At 42.2% G+C, this 22,660-nt stretch overlaps 1 protein-coding gene across 1 annotated transcript in view; it reads left to right on the top strand.

The window, feature by feature from the left end:
• Positions 1-845: 845 nt before the first annotated feature.
• Positions 846-22,660, top strand: part of CRHR2 (corticotropin releasing hormone receptor 2) — a 280,374-nt gene continuing 258,559 nt past the window's right edge. The window contains exon 1 of the mRNA XM_069729278.1: positions 846-1,019. Within this exon, the coding sequence (XP_069585379.1) occupies positions 987-1,019 (33 nt within the window). The 5' untranslated portion in view covers positions 846-986. The remainder of the gene's footprint in view (positions 1,020-22,660) is intronic.

Genomic DNA, 22,660 nt, shown 5'->3' on the forward strand with positions numbered 1-22,660 from the left:
TATTGTGAATGGTGGATCCTGTGTTATCTACTGTATATAGAGGGGTTATCAGTCATTGTACAACTTCAAATGTAGCTGTCAAGACCTAGATACAGATAGATATAATGGAGGAGCAAGGCTCAGTCCAATCCCTGCTTCCCTGGTTCGAAACCTTGCGATATCTGTAGAATGTAAGCCCGCCAGGGCCGGGTCCTCGTCCCTTTGTATCAGTCTGTCAGTGTTAGTTTACTGTAAGTGATATCTGTATTTTGATGTAACCCCTTCTCATGTACAGCACCATGGAATTAATAATGCTATATAAATAAATATAATAATATGTCCGTGGGGTGGACGCAGGTAGGCTAGTTCAGGGACGGTATGTGTCTCCCTTATCTGCCATGGGGGCTGCGATCAGGAGCTATGGGGTAAGTGCATGTTAGTCCCAGAAGTTTGGGAAAGTGCTGAGATTCAGTGACTGTCACTACAAAGATGGCGTGAAGTCGTCCGTGGCACGCACCCTGGCGGAGTGGGGATGAGTACACCGAGGCGGTGCGTGGCCCACCGCCAGCCATACCGCTCCGTGCTGCAGGGATGCCCTCTCTACAGGCGCGTGTTCACTGTACAGCTATGGATCCACTTTCTCAGATCAATAGTCACGTATTAGGGAATTGCCGCTCGTGCGTTTGCCTGGATACAGCGCACGGACACACAATGTTGCCCTTCGCAGCGCACACTGTTACACTGTGCAAACAATGCTGAGTATTATGTATCATTGCCGGCGTCCTGTGCTCAGCCTCCAAGTCCCTCCCTGACTCCACATAGAGGGAGAACTTGGGAGATTCTGGGCTGCCGGGGTAGAAGGAACAACTCCAAGGGACCGAGCGGCAGCCAAAAGCCGTCAGCCCCGGTGACAGCACCTGAGTGGGGCGCTATAACCTGTGGCGGAGCCCGGGCAGCCTATAGGCAGCGCACCTGCACCCCGCACCCTCCTCCGGACTGCACTGACCATGAAGCCCGCAATCTGGGTCCTTATCCTGCAAGTAAGTTCTTTGCGAATATATTCACCCCCCCTCGGGACATGTGCCGCCACGTTCTCAGCTTACGTACCTGGGATGTCTGGGGGCCGGCAATGACGGGGTTAAACATTGACACCCCGTCACCGAAGGCGCCGCACAGGACGGACGAAATCGGATTTTTGATACTTCTTGAAATACAAACACTCGTTGTACATTCTCTGTAGGTTGTTAGTCCAGATAAATGTAGCAAGGCTGGGCGGCCTGCGCTACCTGTGGATTTACATAGGACTGCTTCTGGCTGCGTCGCTGTTATTTTGCTCCAAATTTATAAAAGTGACTCATGATGTCTGAGATATTGATTCTCTCCTCTGGAGCAGTTTGGGCACTTTTTTGGGGGACTGTTTGGAAAAAAGGCGGATGTCAGAAATCTGGGTAAAACTTAGTTTGCATAGGTGACCACGCCCACTTGTGAAAAGTGCAGAGAGCGGCGCAAAAGCCTAAAAAGTGACAAAATGTATGAGGTGTAAATGTCAGAAAACTGCCATAAAAGCCTTAATATGTTACATCCCCCACAGCGCTCTCTACTACAGGGGTGTCAAACTGCATTCCTCGAGGGCTGCAAACAGGTCATGTTTTCAGGATTTCCTTGTACTGCACAGGTGATAATTTAATCACCAACTCATTATTTGTGTAGGTGATTAAATTATCACCTGTGCAGTACAAGGAAATCCTGAAAACATGACCTGTTTGCAGCCCTCGAGGAATGCAGTTTGACACCCCTGCTCTACTACCTGTTTTCTATTATCTACTATATATTATCTATTATCTATTATTATCTATTATCCATCTATTATCTATCTATTATCTATCTATCTATTATCTATCTATCTATCTATTATTGATCTGTCTATTTTCTATCTATTATCTATCTATTATCTATTATTTATATATCTATTATCTATCTATCATCTATCCTTCTATTATCTATCTATTATGTATGATCTATTATCTATTATCTATCTATTATCTATCTATGATCTATTTATCTATCTATGATCTATTTATCTATTATCTATCTATTTATTATCTATTATCTATGATCTATCTATCGATTATCTATGATCTATCTATTATGTATGATCTATCTATCTATTATCTATCTATTATCTATCTATTTATTATCTATTATCTATGATCTATCTATCGATTATCTATGATCTATCTATTATGTATGATCTATCTATCTATCTATTATCTATCTATTATCTATCTATTTATTATCTATTATCTATGATCTATCTATCGATTATCTATGATCTATCTATTATGTATGATCTATCTATCTATTATCTATCTATTATCTATCTATTATCTATCTATGATCTATCTATCTATTATGTATTATCTATCTATGATCTATTTATCTATCTATGATCTATTTATCTATTATCTATTTATTATCTATTATCTATGATCTATCTATCGATTATCTATGATCTATCTATTCATCTATCTATGATCTATTTATCTATTATCTATTTATTATCTATTATCTATGATCTATCTATTGATTATCTATGATCTATCTATTCATCTATCTATGATCTATTATCTATCTAACATGTACATTGGCTGATCATTGTAATGTGACAGTATATATAGATTGGGTCACGTGACCTTATAAATAACCGTCAGACTTTCTTCCATGATTTCTTTCTCCGTTCTCATCCATGTACAGTGCATTTTGTTTCTCAGCATCTGTTGATCATTTACAGTTTCTTATGTCACAGAATTGCAATGTATCCATAAATATCGGATTCTAGACCGTGGCTTCACACAACATCCAATTTTTTTTCTTGCACCCATGGATCTGAATGGCTGAGTCTCATCTGATAAAATATTCTTCATTTGACATTTTTTCCCTCCCAGATTCTGTCGGTGGAATCATCGTCCATCTCTACTGCCCCATTGAATAACATTAGTCGGCGTGCGATCTATGTCTCAGCGCTGGAGCGAATGCTGTGCCGTGCGCACGAGCCCTCGCTGGATCCTCCGTACACTCCGCTGATCGCTGCACACTCAGCTCTGGATTCTGGGCTCGGCCGCTGTCCGTTATTTCAATCTTTTGTGTCCATTAACTTTTTTTTTACATTAAATATTTTCGGAAAGTCTCGCTGCGCCCCCGGTTATTGGTCGCCATGTTTTTGTGTCATCCGGCAATTGTATTCCCATGAAATGAAAGTTATGCAAACTTGGTAAGAACAAATAAACTGACGCGGCGGCTGATTTATGGCTCCGCGTGCAGCGATTATCGCTGGGGGTTTGCTCTGGCGATATACGTGTGTAGCAGAGCTGAATTTGTCATAGATGTGACAGAGCTGAGACGAAGTGTCAAACGCAGAAGATTCATGTGTCAGATTTGTATAACATGTGGCTGTTGATGTAGCAGAGCTGACTGTCAGATATAGCAGAGCTGACTGTCAGATATAGCAGAGCTGTCAGATATAGCAGAGCTGACTGTCAGATATAGCAGAGCTGACTGTCAGATATAGCAGAGCTGTCAGATATAGCAGAGCTGACTGTCAGATATAGCAGAGCTGACTGTCAGATATAGCAGAGCTGTCAGATATAGCAGAGCTGACTGTCAGATATAGCAGAGCTGTCAGATATAGCAGAGCTGACTGTCAGATATAGCAGAGCTGACTGTCAGATATAGCAGAGCTGTCAGATATAGCAGAGCTGACTGTCAGATATAGCAGAGCTGACTGTCAGATATAGCAGAGCTGTCAGATATAGCAGAGCTGACTGTCAGATATAGCAGAGCTGACTGTCAGATATAGCAGAGCTGTCAGATATAGCAGAGCTGACTGTCAGATATAGCAGAGCTGACTGTCAGATATAGCAGAGCTGTCAGATATAGCAGAGCTGACTGTCATATAGTAGAGCTGTCAGATATAGCAGAGCTGTCAGATATAGCAGAGCTGACTGTCATATAGCAGAGCTGTCAGATATAGCAGAGCTGACTGTCAGATATAGCAGAGCTGTCAGATACAGCAGAGCTGACTGTCAGATATAGCAGTGCTGACTTTGTCAGATATAGCAGAGCTGACTTTGTCAGATATAGCAGAGCTGACTGTCAGATATAGCAGGACTGACTTTGTCAGATATAGCAGAGCTGACTGTCAGATATAGCAGGACTGACTTTGTAAGATATAGCAGAGCTGACTTGTCAGTTATAGCAGAGCTGTCTTTATCAGATACAGCAGAGCTGACTTTGTCAGATATAGCAGAGCTGACTGTCAGTTATAGCAAAGCTGACTTTGTCAAATATAGCAGAGCTGACTTTGTCAGATATAGCAGAGCTGATTTTGTCAGATATAGCAGAGCTGACTTTGTCAAATATAGCAGAGCTGACTTTGCCAGATATAGCAGAGCTGACTTGTCAGATATAGCAGAGCTGACGTTGTCAGATACAGCAGAGCTGACTTTATCAGATATAGCAGAGCTGACTGTCAGATATAGCAGAGCTGACTTTATCAGATATAGCAGAGCTGACTGTCAGATATAGCAGAGCTGACTTTATCAGATATAGCAGAGCTGACTGTCAGATATAGCAGAGCTGTCTTTGTCAGATATAGCAGAGCTGACTTGTCAGTTATAGCAGAGCTGTCTTTATCAGATATAGCAGAGCTGACTTTGTCTGATATAACAGGGCTGACTTGTCAGATATAGCAGACCTGACTTTATCAGATATAGCAGAGCTGACTTTGTCTGTTATAGCAGAGCTGACTTTATCAGATGTAGCAGAGTTGACTTTGCCAATTCTAGCTGTGACATGTATGTTAGAACTTACAGGGATGAGTTTATCATTTATAGAAAGCTGGATTGTTCCGGTGGTTGCAAAGTTGAGTTTGTCAGATACTGCCGGACTGAGTTTTTCCAAAATATTATCGTTCAGCTTATTGTCTCTATCCTGCGCTGAGTTTGTCATCTAGAGCAGGGTGGGTGGGTTTTGTAGATGCAGCAGTATTTGGTCTTATTAAATGTATCACAACTGAGTTATTCAGATGTAGCAGAGTTGAGATTTTTAGTAGTAGCTAATTTGAGTTTGCTAGATACGTTATAGCTGGGCTGCTTCTGTATTCAGAGGTTTGTCAGATGGGGAACATAAAACAAACTCACCTCTGCTATATCTCGAGTTTGTCAGATATTGGAAAGCAGATCTTATCAGATCTAGCTGAGCTATGTTTGTTACATGTAAAAGGGTTGGGGTTGTGAGATGTCGATGATTTAGGTTGTCAGACATGTTAGTGCTTTGTTTTGAGTTTCTCAGATGTAGCAGAGATAAATTTGTCAGATGTAGGAAATTTGTATTTGTCAGATGTAGCAAAGATAAGTTTGTCAGATGTAGTTTTTCAGATGTAGCAGAATTACGCTTATCTGATGTAGTAGATTTGAGTTTGTCAGATGTAGCAAATCTGACTATGACAGATATAGCAGATTTGAGTTTGTCAGATGTAGTAGCTTTGGGTTTGTAGCAGTTTTGGGTTTGTCAGGTGCAGCAGCTTTGGGTTTGTCAGGTGTAGCAGCTTTTGGGTTTGTCAGGTGTAGCAGCTTTGGGTTTGTCAGGTGTAGCAGCTTTGGGTTAGTCAGATCTAGCAGATTTGAGTTTGTCAGATATAACAGGACTAATATAATTCTGATGATATTTCTGTATGCAGAAGAGTTGAATTTGTCAGATGTAGCAGAGCTGAGTATTAGAATTTTACTTGACCTGAATTTCTTACGCAGCATAACTATTAATACCCAAATATCCTATCAATAGCTTTACATAGGACTGCAATATTTAACTTACCTCATAGTAACAAAGCAAAGTCCAGATACAGAGCAGCGAATAAATACATTGTCTTTAAGTCGATTTAGCAGAGCTGAATGAGTGAGATATCCTAAAGCTCAGATTATTTGTCAGGAGTCAGGACCCCACATAGTCTCATAATATCTTGTGTTTGGGTTTCAATAGAACTGCCGGGAAACCCACAATTATCCCAAAGTATAACTTTAGCAATAGATGACAAATCCAGCTCTGCTACTCCTGGATGTGACATTAGTGGTTTGGCCGTCCGCTCTGATTCAGCCGCTCGCTTACTTTGTGGTTAAACCTCATAATAAATCTACATTTCTGTTTTCATTGTGGGATCATTAAAATACCTGCGATAGTTGTCAGCCGCGGTAAAGTCTGTACACCCATGACAGTATAGAGCAGTGCCATTACTGCGTCTGGGCAGTCACCACTCAGCTCTTCCAGGTTCCTGAATGGCAAGTTATGCCATGATGCAAGAGAGGTTGATGCTTTTCTGTTTGCTAGGCTGACAACCACTGTGCAATGGTAATAGTACAGCCCATATTGGTTGGCACCCAGCTTTCCCAGGATCAGATATGACTAAGAAATGTCAGAATTACATTTTCTCCAAATAAGTCCCATTTCCCTGGTTTACGGCAGCAGCCAGAATTATAATTAATCTTATTTAATCTGCACTAATGAGATTAAAGAAAAATAATCATCTGCTCCATGTCCCAGAATTAAAAGCAAATTAAAAGCATAAGGAACCTGTGCAGCTTAAATATCCATGCCCCAGTGTGAAGCAGCAGAAAGAACTAGCTGCTTTTACTAAAAAAAATAGCGCCACCCCTGTCTACAGTTTGTAGCTGGTACTGCAGCAGATCCACATTTACTTTAATGGGGCTCAGCTGCAATACTAGAATCAACCCAAGGATGGTGCTGTTTATGGTAGAAATTTTGGATGTTTTCTTAATCCTGTACAACCCCTTTAATAAAGGCAGCAGGGCTGTGAGGGGCTCATATCTACTATCTATCACCTCTGTAACACTGTGACGCTGTGTCAGCTGTTCATGGTACTAAGATGGATGGAAACACCCATCATTGAACCCATACACCCTAGAGCACTACTCACTTCTCTTTTGGCTTCTATTTATTTACAAGACTGTGAAAAAATAGTAAAAATATAAAAATAATTGTACTTCTAATGAAATATGGTTCATATAGTAACAACGGTATGTCATATTATATACCTCACAAGTCTGAAAACTGGGAGGAGGCAGGCACACTGCGCTGCACCAATATGTATTTTATGCTAAGCCACTGCCCTAAACTTACCAAGTCCTTTATATCTTCCCACAAAGAAAGATTCTCCCCACAGTGCCCCCCACATGGTATCATGCCCCAAAATACATTCCACTATGTACAGTATGATGAACTCTCAGTCATCCCACATGCAGTTTGATCTCCCCACTGTATAATGTCCCCACAGTATAATGTCCCCACGGTTTGATGTCCCCACAGTATAATGTCCCCACAGTTTGATGTCCCCACAGTATAATGTCCCCACAGTTTGATGTCCCCACAGTATGATGTCCCCACAGTTTGATGTCCCCACAGTATAATGTCCCCACAGTATAATGTCCCCCCAGTATGATGTCCCCACAGTATAATGTCCCCACAGTTTGAGCTCCCACACACAGTTTGAAGGCCCACAGTACATTCTCCCACTATTATGTCCCCATAATACATTCCTTCACATACACTATGATATTCCCAAAGAATCTTACCCACACATTACATATCCTCTACACAGTATGATTTCCCCAGACTACATTCTCCAACACACAGTCCTCCAAAATGCATTCCCCACATGCAGTATAATGTCCCCACAATAACATTCCCCCACACAGTATGATGTCCCCACAGTACATTTCTCCCGAAACACAGCATAATGTCCCCACAGTAGATGCCCATCACAGACAGTATGATGTCCCTACAGTATATCCCCCCACACAGTATAATGTCCTCCACAGAACATTCCCCATACACAGTATGATGTCCCCACAGTATATCCCCCCACACAGTATAATGTCCTCCACAGAACATTCCCCCATACACAGTATGATGTCCTCCACAGTACATTCACCCATACACAGTATGATATCCCCATAGTATATTCCCCCACACAGTATAATGTCCTCCACAGAACATTCCCCCATACACAGTATGATGTCCTCCACAGAACATTCCCCCATACACAGTATGATGTTCCCACAGTATATCCCCCACACAGTAAAATGTCCTCCACAGTACATTCCCCCATACATAGTATGATGTCCCCACAGTATATCCCCCCACACAGTATAATGTCCTCCACAGTACATTCCCCCATACACAGTATGATGTCCTCCACAGAACATTCCCCCATACACAGTTTGATGTCCCCCCAGTATATCCCCCACACAGTATAATGTCCTCCACAGTACATTCCCCCATACACAGTATGATGTCCCCATAGTATATTCCCCCACACAATATAATGTCCTCCACAGAACATTCCCCCATACACAGTATAATGTCCTCCACAGAACATTCTCCCATACACAGTATGATGTCCTCACAGTATATCCCCCCACACAGTAAAATGTCCTCCACAGTACATTCCCCCATACATAGTGTGATGTCCCCACAGTATATCCCCCCACACAGTATAATGTCCTCCACAGTACATTCCCCCATACACAGTATAATGTCCTTCACAGTACATTCCCCCATACACAGTATGATGTCCCCACAGTATATCCCCCCACACAGTAAAATGTCCTCCACAGTACATTCCCCCATACATAGTGTGATGTCCCCACAGTATATCCCCCCACAAAGTATAATGTCCTCCACAGTACATTCCCCCATACACAGTATGATGTCCCCACAGTATATCCCCCACACAATATAATGTCCTTCACAGAACATTCCCCCATACACTGTATGATGTCCCCACAGTATATCCTCCCACACAGTATAATGTCCTCCACAGAACATTCCCCCATACACAGTATGATGTCCTACATAGAACATTTCCTCATACACAGTATGATGTCCCCACAGTATATCCCCCCACACAGTATAATGTCCTCCACAGTACATTCCCCCATACACAGTATGATGTCCTCCACAGAACATTCCCCCATACACAGTATGATGTCCTCCACAGTACATTCCCCCATACACAGTATGATGTCCTCCACAGAACATTCCCCCATACACAGTTTGATGTCCCCCCAGTATATCCCCCACACAGTATAATGTCCTCCACAGTACATTCCCCCATACACAGTATGATGTCCCCATAGTATATTCCCCCACAAAATATAATGTCCTCCACAGAACATTCCCCCATACACAGTATAATGTCCTCCACAGAACATTCTCCCATACACAGTATGATGTCCCCACAGTATATCCCCCCACACAGTAAAATGTCCTCCACAGTACATTCCCCCATACATAGTGTGATGTCCCCACAGTATATCCCCCCACACAGTATAATGTCCTCCACAGTACATTCCCCCATACACAGTATAATGTCCTTCACAGTACATTCCCCCATACACAGTATGATGTCCCCACAGTATATCCCCCCACACAGTAAAATGTCCTCCACAGTACATTCCCCCATACATAGTGTGATGTCCCCACAGTATATCCCCCCACACAGTATAATGTCCTCCACAGTACATTCCCCCATACACAGTATGATGTCCCCACAGTATATCCCCCACACAGTATAATGTCCTTCACACAACATTCCCCCATACACTGTATGATGTCCCCACAGTATATCCTCCCACACAGTATAATGTCCTCCACAGAACATTCCCCCATACACAGTATGATGTCCTACATAGAACATTCCCTCATACACAGTATGATGTCCCCACAGTATATCCCCCCACACAGTATAATGTCCTCCACAGTACATTCCCCCATACACAGTATGATGTCCTCCACAGAACATTCCCCCATACACAGTATGATGTCCCCACAGTATATCCTCCCACACCGTATAATGTCCTCCACAGTATAATGTCATTCCCCCATACACAGTATGATGTCCTACACAGAACATTCCCCCATACACAGTATGATGTCCTACACAGAACATTCCCCCATACACAGTATGATGTCCTCCACAGAACATTCCCCCATACACAGTATGATGTTCCCACAGTATATTCCCCACACAGTATAATGTCCTCCACAGTACATTCCCCCATACACAGTATGATGTCCTCCACAGAACATTTCCCCATACACAGTATGATGTCCCCACAGTATATCCCCCCACACAGTATAATGTCCTCCACAGAACATTCCCCCATACACAGTTTGATGTCCCCACAGTACATAGCCCCCACACAGTATGATTTTCCCTACAGTACATTCCCCCACATACAGTATGATGTCCGCACAGTATATCCCCCCACACAGTATAATGTCCTCCACAGTACATTCCCCCATACATAGTATGATGTCCCCACAGTATATCCCCCCACACAGTATAATGTCCTCCACAGTACATTCTCCCATTCACAGTATGATGTCCCCACAGTATATCCCCCACACAGTATAATGTCCTTCACAGAACATTCCCCCATACACTGTATGATGTCCTCCACAGAACATTCCCCCATACACAGTAAAATGTCCTACACAGAACATTCCCCCATACACAGTATGATGTCCTACACAGAACATTCCCCCATACACAGTATGATGTCCCCACAGTATATCTCCCCACACAGTATGATTTCCTCAATGTACGTTTTCTTATACACTGTATGAAGTCCCCACAGTACATAGCCCCCACACAGTACAATGTCCTCCACAGAACATTCCCCCATACACAGTATGATGTCCCCACAGTACATAGCCCCCACACAGTATGATTTTCCCTACAGTACATTCCCCCACACACAGTATGATGTCCGCACAGTATATCCCCCCACACAGTATAATGTCCTCCACAGTACATTCCCCCATACACAGTATGATGTCCCCACAGTATATCCCCCACACAGTATGATGTCCTACACAGAACATTCCCCCATACACAGTATGATGTCCCCACAGTATATCCCCCCACACAGTATGATTTTCCCTACAGTACATTCCCCCACACAGTATGATGTCCCCACAGTATATCCCCCCACACAGTATAATGTCATCCACAGGATCTTCCCTCCTGACCAGTTTAATGTCCTCCGAAGCACATTCTCCCACACACAGTATAATGTTCCCACAGTAACATTCATTTCATAAAGTATGATGTCCCCAAAGTACATTATCCCCACACAAAGTTATGATGTCCCCACAGTATATTCTCACCAAACACAGTGCATTCCAGCCACACAGTATAATGTCCTCAACAGTACATTCCTCTACACACAGTATTACTCCCCAACAGCACATAGCCCCCACACAGTGTAATTTCCCCCAAAGTGTATTCTCCCACACACAATATGATGTCCCCAAAGTACATTCCCCCACACTTAATGTCTCTACAGTACATTCTCACACATACAGTATGGTGTCCCCACAATACATTCCCCCACACACAATATGGTGTCCCCACAATACATTCCCCCACACACAATATGGTGTCCCCACAATACATTCCCACACACTTTATGTCTCCAAAATACATTCTGACACACACAGTATGATATCCCCACAGTACAATCCCTCCACACAGTATGATATCCCCACAATACATTCCCCCACACACAGTATGATGTCCCCACAATACAGTATGATGTCCCCACAATACATCCCCCCCCACACACAGACACAGTATGATGTCCCCACAATACAGTATGATGTCCCCACAATACAGTATGATGTCCCCACAGTACAATCCCCCAACACAGTATGATATCCCCACAATACATTCCCCCACACACAGTATGATGTCCCCACAATACAGTATGATGTCCCCACAATACAGTATGATGTCCCCACAATACAGTATGATGTCCCCACAGTACAGTGGGAGGTCAACCATTATATTCACTTGAATCTGTGTCCTGAGGTCACAGATACATTGAATTCAGGACGTACCCCGGCACAGCGGGACAGCTCTACAAATTTGGCAATGTCCCGCAAGAACTCAGATATGTGAATATGGTAAGACATACTGTATAATACGGCAAACATGGAAACTGAGGTAGCTACAGTCCTGCTCATCGTTATTGGCATCCATGAAATATAAGGATATTATGTGGAATATCTCCTGAAAAAATGAATCCAGTGAAACCATTTTTCTGTATAGAGCACTCGTGTTAAATACAAAAGAGCAAATGATAACAATAATTTAAAACAAAAAACAAGAAGAGGGAAAAATAGAAAAACCTAAAGCTGCTGTGACACTGGTATTGTCCCCTTTACATTACATTACACATTTTGTTTCGCCTGTGGTAAATGACAAATGAGAATCCTCTGTGATCATCAGTGTCCATGTGACACCACGTAAAAAAAAACACTACACCACGTTAAACATTCAAATACCTGAAGGTCAACTTGGAACGGTCTGGGGTCACGGTTTCACCAAGTACCATACGCTACACACTAAACCAAGCAGAGCTTTATGGGCGAAGGCCAAGAAGGAAACCGATGCTGAAGAAAAGACATAAAAAGGAGCGACTGAATATCTTGGCAAGCCACAATCCTCCTGGGAAAATGTTCTGTGGAAAGATGAAACAAAAATAGAACTTTTTGGCAATGCGAAGCAACAGTTTGCTTACAGACAGCGCAATGAAGCTTATAAGGAAAAGAACACACTACCAACAGTTAAGCATGGTGGAGGATCCATAATGCTGTGGGGTTGCTTTGCTGCATCTGGTACTGGAAGCTTTGACCATATGACGGGAATCATGAAATCGGAGAATTATCAAGAGATTTTAGAGTGAAATGTCCTACCCAGGGTCACACGATGTTTTATAAATTTGTTGCATCTTTAAATGTAAATTTCCTGTTTTGACCTTTTTCTTTCATCACTTTCTACACTACACCGTTATTCCGGGAGAATTTAAAATTGTTTCCCCAACTTTTAATAAGATTGAAATTCTTCTCCTTTACATAGTTAACCCCACGTAAATCAATGGCCACTTTTTTTAAAGTGCAGAAAATAGTAAAAAAAAAAATTTTTGGACAAAAATGAACTGCACCAAAATTTGCAACTTTGAATGCCGAAAAGCCCTAATGTGTTTTACCCACAGTGCGAACATTTTTTTTAAATTTAGCTCAAAATAGCGATTCTGACAAAGAAAAGTGCCGAGATTTTAAAAATGACCTCAATAAAATAAAGCCGTACGAGGGAGAGAACGAGCAACTGGAGCTGCTCCTTTCTCCACCATCAGAAGGTCGTGTTTGCCGGATCTCTCTGCCGCCAGATGACTTTCATATATTAACTTATAAACATTCCATAGAAACTTTTTTTTTTTGCAATTACATTAGTTTCAAGTTATGTGTTTATGGGACAAGTCTTGAAAGTTCCAAAAAGGAAACTGCCGAATGCATGCTTATTTATTTATTTAAGTCACTTATATAGCGCCATTAATTATTCCACAGTGCTTTCCAGACATTATCACTTACATATGTAATGCTCCATTGCCCAACACTGCCAGAAACCCTTTCTCCCTCAATATGCTGAAAAAAAATAATACGGCCATGCGGTGCAAAATAATAACAGTGTTGTCTGCCGAATTAAAACCACCAAATAGTACTGAAACTACTACAGATGCAAAATCTATACAAATCCTGCTCACATAATACTATCATGCAGAGGGCAAACATAACCACCATACCATGCGCAACATAAAGGCACTATGCTGCTTTTAATGAATACCATCAAACAGTGCACAAATTACCAAACCATAAAGTTCACACAAACATTACCATAGTAGTCTGCATAAATAATACAACCAAACAATGCCAATATTATTACCATACATAACGCAAACCAGGGTGAACAGGTTCAAAATAATACTTGCCTATAATACTTATGTACCTATTATGACAAGACAAATGCAAAGAGTGTCCTAAAGCACCAACATACAATGCCCAAATAATAGCAGCATGCAGTGAATAACCAATATCCATAAATACCGTATATGGATATCCCACAACATACCGATATACAGTGTACAAAATATACCAACCTAAAGTTCAGATGTTGCAGTGCTCTAAATATAGAACCGTTCAGTACACAAATAATACCAACATACAGTGTGCAAATAATGCCAACATATGATGCAAAATAGTAACACTATATAGTGCCTCAAATATACAAACACACAATGCACAAATAATACTAACACACAGTGCACAAATAATAACACTATATAATGTACAATATATACGACTATACAGTGTAAAATACAGTGCACATATAATAAAATGATATATTGTCCAAATTATACAACCATGTAAAATACTAATAATGCCAACATGCAGTGCACAAATAATACAAACATGAATTTGCATAGATAATAATACTATATAGTGCCTATAATAAACCAATATTCAGTGTAGAAATAATTCCAACATACAGTGGAAAAAATAATGCCACCTTGTGAAGAATAATATACAAAATCTCATTGGTCCGCTGGCACCGTCCGTGGATCAGTCCGTGAGCACTGGCAGAAAGTGAAGAATAAACAAATGTATCAAGCCATTGTTATTAATTATTTAGGGGAGAACTCTATATTTGATATATAAATTACTTTTTTTTTCCGTTTTTTTGTTTAATTTTTCGAGAACAGTTTGCTTTCAGTAATAGGGAGTGTATAGGAGCCGTTCTCATTACACACAGATTGTGCTTTGTTTATACAAGAAATGTCCCCATAGGGTCTATTTGTGTCTGGGGTCACAGGGCGCCATTACACTGTGGCTCTCACAGAAAATATAACTACTTTCTAAAAAACTGAGATTTTCAAGAATGCGACTAGTATGGAAAGCTGAGAATTGCGTCCAGTGTAGATGACGCTCTGCGGGTCAGACCGATACATTGTAGCAAACGAACAGAAGTTGTGATCACAGAGCATTGTCTATGCTGGATACAATTGTATCCACTTTTCTGATTCTCAGAAGGACCAGCAAGATTGTCCTCATTCACTGACAGCAAACAAAGATCTTGAAAATAGTGAAAAATTGAAACAACACAAAGTCTGCTAGAAAGTTGCATTCACACACTTTTTTTTTTTAAAGGGTTGTTCTTATGATGGCTGTTCAGGAGCACGCCGCTCCTCTGCTTCCTGCCTTCCTGCCTGCTGGGAGATAAGAGTTGCTCGATCCTGAACGTCTTATAATTTGGACTAGGGGCTTTGTCGCTCCACTGGTCCAAACTTTGCACTTTCTCTTGCCGAAAGAAGGGCAGCGCTTACAAGCTCCTCTGCACAGAGTTTGCACAAGCACACTGCTTTCCTAAGTAACTGGCCACCTTTGAGAGACTGCAGAGGTGGCCGGTAACCTAGGTAACATGCAGTAAACAATATCATGTTTATCCCTCAATTCTCAAGAACCAAAAAAAGGGTTTTGTAATAAGAGGTAAAATGCACATTTTTGTTCTTTTTTTTTTTTTTTTTACAAAAAATGCAATTTTAACAATTTATATTAAATCCCCGATATTGGAACAAATTGAAAAATAAATTATGTATTTTTTCACAAGGCAGTGTGACGTCACTGGCGCAGCCAAAACATTGAGATCCGAGCGATGGTGTCGAGCCAGGACTGTGAATACTTACTCTGATATTTTAGGTATTTTAGAGCGTTCAGTTTTTCCTTTTACATTTTTTTAGGAAAACTAAAATAAAGAGAAAAATAGCTAAAAAAAAAAAAATAACAGAAAAAAATAAAAGGAGGAAACATAAAAAATTCTAATCGCCAGCCCCCTATAGAATGGACTAATTACACATTACATTAATGATACATTATATTAAATGATATGAGGACATTCAAATGTTCAATTTGCCCTGAAAAAAACAAACAAACAGCCCTTGTGGTGGGAAAATTAAAAAAAATGTTAGCAGTTTTGAAAAATGGAGAGGAAAAAATACAAGAGAAAAAAAAATTGAAATTGGTTGTGACGAGAAAGGGTTAAAACATTTCTTAAAATATTTGCTGTCAAATATCATTAGTTTCCCAATAAATCTTTGAAATCCTCCCCGACGGAACACAATCTGGAAAAACTCAATCAATGCTACATTTTATAAATAAACCCGACCGACCACATAAAGTAAGTGCCCCCTTCCATGTTACGCTCTTGGCAATGGAGGGGTTAATCTTGCCGCCACACTTCCACACGTGTTAATTCCTGTTCGTTTTGCGATTTCTCACCCCGTTATGGGGGGGTAATTAGGGAACTTGTACGGCTAATAGCGCCATAGTGATTGATGTCGGCGGGTTTATTCGTACAGCACGCCCCCAACAAACGCCAAATTGTTGGCATAAATCATAAAAAGACACAGAAAGATGAAAGAATAATTGACGTTGTAAATAAATAATTTCATGTGTCTTGTATGTAGAAGGATTTATGATAAGCTGAGAGCAGTCGTTTCTGTAATCGCGCGGCTCATATAAAAAACATAGCAACCCTTAACTCGTCAGATGGCACAACACTTTACTAACATAGCCATGTATCATGGAATCTTACAAGTTATTTGTACACGATCAGAACCAATAAACTCACAAGAATCCAGAACCATCAGCAATGCAGAAGTACATCACTAGAACTCCCATTAGTACAGAAACACAGCATCATTCACAACCTTCATCAGTACAAAAACACATCACCAGAACCACCAGCAGTACAGAAATTCATCATGAAAACCATCTGCAGCACAGAAATACATCCCTGTAACCTCCATCAGTACAGAAACACAGCATCAAAGCCCTCATCAGTACCAGGAATGCATCATTAAGACCACCATCAGTACATGAATTCAGTACCAGAACCACCATCAGTACATGGGTACCTCAATTGTAATGTGAGGTCAGCCCCATATACATTTGTATCGTGCAAACCTGCAACTTCCAGTACGTCCTCAACAATTGTAAGAAGATTCTGGGATTTGTTGCTATCAGTCATCATCAGACAGTGTACTATACAGGAACCACAGTACTTATGAGAATTATTCAGTATCATTAAAAAACATTTACTTATCTGATTGGAGCTGTTTTCTTTCTTTTCTTCATCTTGTCCAGGTTACATTCTGACTTTTAAGAGCCACAGCTCATCTCTGCAGACGTCCCTCTTCTCCAGTCTCCTGTAGCAAATCCCAACACAATGCCCTTAAAAATAGCAGTAGCATTAAAATGCTCTTGAACACAAATATCTTCCCTACACTGTGCCCCTGGATAAATAATTGCCCCTCACTATGTTCCTTGCACAAAATATGACCAAAACGCTGTCCTTGTAATGGTAAATGCCCTCCACAGTGCCCTCTCCTTGCATACTGGGCCCCCTCGTCACAGTGTCTGCTCACACTTTGTCCCCTCCATAGGGCCCAGTCTCTATACTGTGCCCCTCATCCTACTCATCATACTCCCCTCCTTGTCATATTGTCCCCTCCTGGGTGTGCCCTTACACTGTCCCCCCATGCTAACCCCCACACTACTCAGTCTCTATTCTTGTGCCCACTCACACTTTTCTCCCCAATAACGTTTTCTAAAACTCCCATCAATAGTCTCCTCACACATTTCCCTCTCCCTCCTTATACTGTCTCCTCACATATTCACCCCCTTCCTCTCCTTACTGCCTCCTCATACATCTCCCCGACTCACAATGCTGTGTCCGCACCAATCCCATCACCCTCGCTCCTCAGACTGTGTCCGCATACCTTCTGCCCTCTCGCTCTTCACATTGTGTCTGCTTGCATCCCCCCACTCACCATACTGTTTCTGCACCCATCCCCTTCCCTCACTCCCCATACTGTGTCTGCACCCATCCTCCCCATTCCTTGTCGCATACATTCCTCCACTCGCTTTTCATAATGTCTGCACCCATCCCCCTTACTCCTCATACTGTGTCTGCACCCATTCCCCTCATACTGTTTCTTCATACATGCACCCCATCTCTCCCGATGCTCCTCATACTGTATCCTCAAATTTCATCGGCTCCTCATATTGTGTCCTCAAATCTTACCCCCCACCTCCTGCTACAATAAATCTTCGGTGTCTTCAGCTTCCCTGGAGTGCTTACCACCAATGTGCGCCTCTGCGGCGCCGGCGAGTGACGTTAGCAGCGTGATCACATGATCTGATCATGCAGCTGACGTCACCTGACCTATCGATCAGGGCTTCAATCGTACTCGCACCTGAAAGACATAAATACAGTTGAGCACTGGGAGCCGGCGCACTGCACCTGCTATGACTCAGCTTTCAGCTTGGCATCTGGCTTGGAGAACGGCCAATTCCTGGTCCAGGGGGAGGCAAAATGCAGCCCCTGGGGAGACACCTCAGACTGCCACATAAGGCTGCTCGATGGTGTCCCCCTGCTGGCCAAGCCCGGGGCACATGCCCCTCCTGCCCATCCTAAATAAGCCTCTGATCTATCTATTATCTATCTGTCCATCCATCCCCCCGGCACATACTACCCTGGGTGCAATGTCTAGAAGGAATGTATAAAGCCTCTTAATATAATACATGTTATTAGCATGCTGGGGGTCGGCAGCTTTGCTGGTAATTCTAGAAGTTGTTGTTACTGGACCTTTCTAGGTAGTAAGTTTTTCCAGCACTTTGGCTGGAGAGAGCGGCTCCCTCTGGTTTACTTAATCCTATTTCCGAGTAGCTGAGGAACGTCCACACGCTCCGGCCTCGATTCTGTGGCATGAAGACAATGTGTGACTACGGCTCATGTAGATGATGGTGATTATGGTGGTGGAGCCTCCTGGCACTTCCCGCCATTGTGTAATACGTGTATAATGTACTGTTACCCTGATGAACACTGTGGGGTTTGGCAGGAGTTTTGCTTTTTTTTTTGACCAGAGGTGTCATTGTAACACTTTCTGTTGAGAATTTCCTTTTTCAGAAAAGTCCACAAAGATTCGTTTAGTCATCTTCTGTGATTAGATTTCAAAAACCTGACCTGCACATCCAAACATAGACTGAGTGTGAACAGGTGCTGAACCCAGAGTCGCCAACTCGTATATAGTTAAGTAAAAAGGGCAGCACACTGCAGCGCCAAAACATGCAAACTTGAAAACACGAAATTTCAACTGCATTACTGCACTAGAAATATGAAAAATGAGAGCTTTTAGCGCATAAAAATGGCCATATTTATGTGTACCTCGTAGCCACTTTACGGCATCTCTCTTATACGAGGTCCTACGCTTGACCTACCTCACCGAGAATAAACGTCTCCATCTGAATGGGTACATGTGAAACCTCTTCTTGGACTCAAATTCTCTCTTTCTGTGGAGGGGTATTGGACCTACTATAATTAAAACACCTGTGGCTAGGAGGCGGGGAGTGCACGATCAGAAGGCTAAAGAATACATTTCAAAAACCTGACCTGCGAGTTGGCGACTCTGGGTTCAGCACCTGTTCACACTCAGTCTATGTTTGGATGTGCAGGTCAGGTTTTTGAAATGTATTCTTTAGCCTTCTGACGTGCACTCCGCCTCCTAGCTTCAGGTGTTTTAATTATAGTAGGTCCAATACCCCTCCACAGAAAGAGAGAATTTGAGTCCAAGAAGAGGTTTCACATGTACCCGTTCAGATGGAGACGTTTATTCTCGGTGAGGTAGGTAAAGCGTAGGACCTCGTATAAGAGAGATGCCGTAAAGTGGCTACGAGGTACACATAAATATGGCCATTTTTATGCGCTAAAAGCTCTCATTTTTCATATTTCTAGTGCAGTAATGCAGTTCAAATTTCATGTTTTCAAGTTTGCATGTTTTGGCGCTGCAGTGTGCTGCCCTTTTTACTTAACTATATACGAGTTGGCGACTCTGGGTTCAGCACCTGTTCACACTCAGTCTATGTTTGGATGTGCAGGTCAGGTTTTTGAAATGTATTCTTTAGCCTTCTGATCGTGCACTCCCCGCCTCCTAGCCACAGGTGTTTTAATTATAGTAGGTCCAATACCCCTCCACAGAAAGAGAGAATTTGAGTCCAAGAAGAGGTTTCACATGTACCCATTCAGATGGAGACGTTTATTCTCGGTGAGGTAGGTCAAGCGTAGGACCTCGTATAAGAGAGATGCCGTAAAGTGGCTACGAGGTACACATAAATATGGCCATTTTTGTGCGCTAAAAGCTCTCATTTTTCATATTTCTAGTGCAGTAATGCAGTTCAAATTTCGTGTTTTCAAGTTTGCATGTTTTGGCGCTGCAGTGTGCTGCTCTTCTGTGATTAGAGACCTCCGCAATACAGTGTAATACTAAAGACCCTTGTAATGAAGGGGTGAACGATCCTGAGACTGTAAAAAAATGGGCAGAAGTACTTACCTGCCCAGGTCTGAGAACTCTCAGGATGCAGTTTTAATGTAGGGCGGACCCTTGACGCGGGTTGCAAGCTTGCATATTCTGGCCAATATATCGACCGATACCTCATATATTATATATACTTTTGCGCATTATTTATATTCAGGGTGCAGCTGGGCCCATTAACGTTGACCTTGTAATCTGAGGTGTCTGTCCTCATGGGGTGCACTTATATATTGCAGGCAGCTGCCTACTCTAATAGTGTGGGCATCACCATTTGTCTAGAGATTGTGCATTACCTGTGTGTGACCAGCGCCCTATAAAGTCTTTTTGTGTGCAATTTTTGATACAAAGCAATCACCCCCTCCATGAACTGGTAGGTTGCAAGTGGTTGCTCCATCAGTATTCTGCACCTGCGTCGCAGCCATCTTATTACATGGGTTTTCTGCATCCTGAAACGGGAGAGTTAGGTTAAAAAATTGAGGTGATCAGTTTGTCTAGAGAAATGTGTTTTTAAAGCATGTTTAAATACGTGGTGTCTTGGTATTAGTCAGATCATCCAGGGTAGTGTATTCCAGAAAACTGGTGCAGCATGAATGAAGTCTTGGAGATGGAGGTGCAAGGTTCAGATTATGGAGGATGTTAGTCTTAGATCAGTTGCAGGACAGAGGGCACGTGTAGGGCGATAGACAGAGATGAGGGAGTAGATATAAGTTGATACAGAAACGGTTAGCGCTTTGTGAATGAGAGAGATAAATTTGTAGTGTATTCTATAGCGAATGGGTAACCAGTGCAATGACTGGCACAGGGTGAAGGCATCGGTGAAGTGGCTGGACAGAAATATGACCCTGCCTGCCGCATTCAAGACAGATCGGAGAGGAGACAGTTTGGTAAGAGGGAGACCGATCAGTAGAGAGTTGCAGTAGCCATAGTAGAATGAATAAGAGCGACAGTGAGAGAGTTTTTGTGGTTTTAAAGGTGAGAAAAGGTCGGATTCTGGAGATGTTTTTAAGATGCGGGTGACATGAGCGAGCGAGTGATCGGATATAGGGAGTAAAAGTTTGCTACTGGGGAGTTATGGTTGAACCATCCAAGGTAATTACGATATCGGGTATCTAGAGGGAGGAAACACGAGAAGTTCAGTTTTGGAGAGATTCAGTGTCCGATAGAGGGAGGACATGATGTTAGACATCAGACACACAGTCACTGGTATTTTGTAATAATGCAGGTGTGATGTCAATAGACGATGTGTATAATTGATGTCATCAGCATGGACATGGTACTGGAAACCAAATCTGCTGATGGTTTGTCCAATAGGGTTGGTGTATAGAGAGAAGGGAGACGTTTTCTCCTAGGACTTCCAGTGTGAGACAAAGCAAATCAGCCACAGAGTATCACTATGCCCCTTACATTCTTAATTGTGGACATCACTGAGGCACCATCATGCCTCACTGTAGACATAGCCGAGGCACCGCCATGCCCCACTGTAGACATCACCAAGCCACCTCCATGCTTCACTGTAGACATAGCTGAGCCCCGACATACTTCACTGTTAACATCACCAATCCTCTGACATGCTTCACTGTAGGCATCACTGTGCCACTGCCATGCTTCACTGTAGGCATTACACACATCCTGCTATGCTTCACTCAAGACTTTACCGATTGACCACAATGCTTCACTGTAGGCATCACCAACATCTTGCCATGCTTCACTGTAGACATCACTGAGCCCTCTCCGCCATGCCATACTTATTTCCCAACCACTTTTGGGTATTCTAATATTACAGAATGTGAGGGATGTGGTGGATCAGACTATGTGGGATTTCTAGTCAGGGAGTTTTAAGGGCTAAACATCATTTCACAACAAATGAGTCTCAGTATCTTATAGTACTTTGTTAAAACTTAGATTTTTGATGTGCTATTATTAAAATCTCAAGGTTCAGTTTGTCTTATGTTGACATTTTGACCTTGGTTCCCAGTCTATTATCTGCAGGAATCTTTTTGATTTCTAACCACCTGTTGTTCTAGTGGCAAGAAAATAGTTTTTTTTTTTTGTTTTTTTTATATGTCTAGGCTAAGTTCCAGTTATATTGAAAGTATATTGACTATATCCGTGTCCAAGTGCGGATACAGACAGAAGAGGGTTACATTACATAGTGATATGCGTCTATGTAACATGTTTTTCTAAGCTATGATTGGAGGCCAACAATCGAGCATGACCATGAGATTGCAATCCTGGTATTGCAACTAATAACTCATTAGTATAAAGGGAACCCAACTGCAGCCTGCCCTCCCAGACCGTTATATACCACTCTCTACATATCATAACATTTCCTTGTT

This window comes from Ranitomeya imitator, chromosome 6 (assembly GCF_032444005.1).
Source record: "Ranitomeya imitator isolate aRanImi1 chromosome 6, aRanImi1.pri, whole genome shotgun sequence".
Lineage (NCBI taxonomy): Eukaryota > Metazoa > Chordata > Amphibia > Anura > Dendrobatidae > Ranitomeya > Ranitomeya imitator.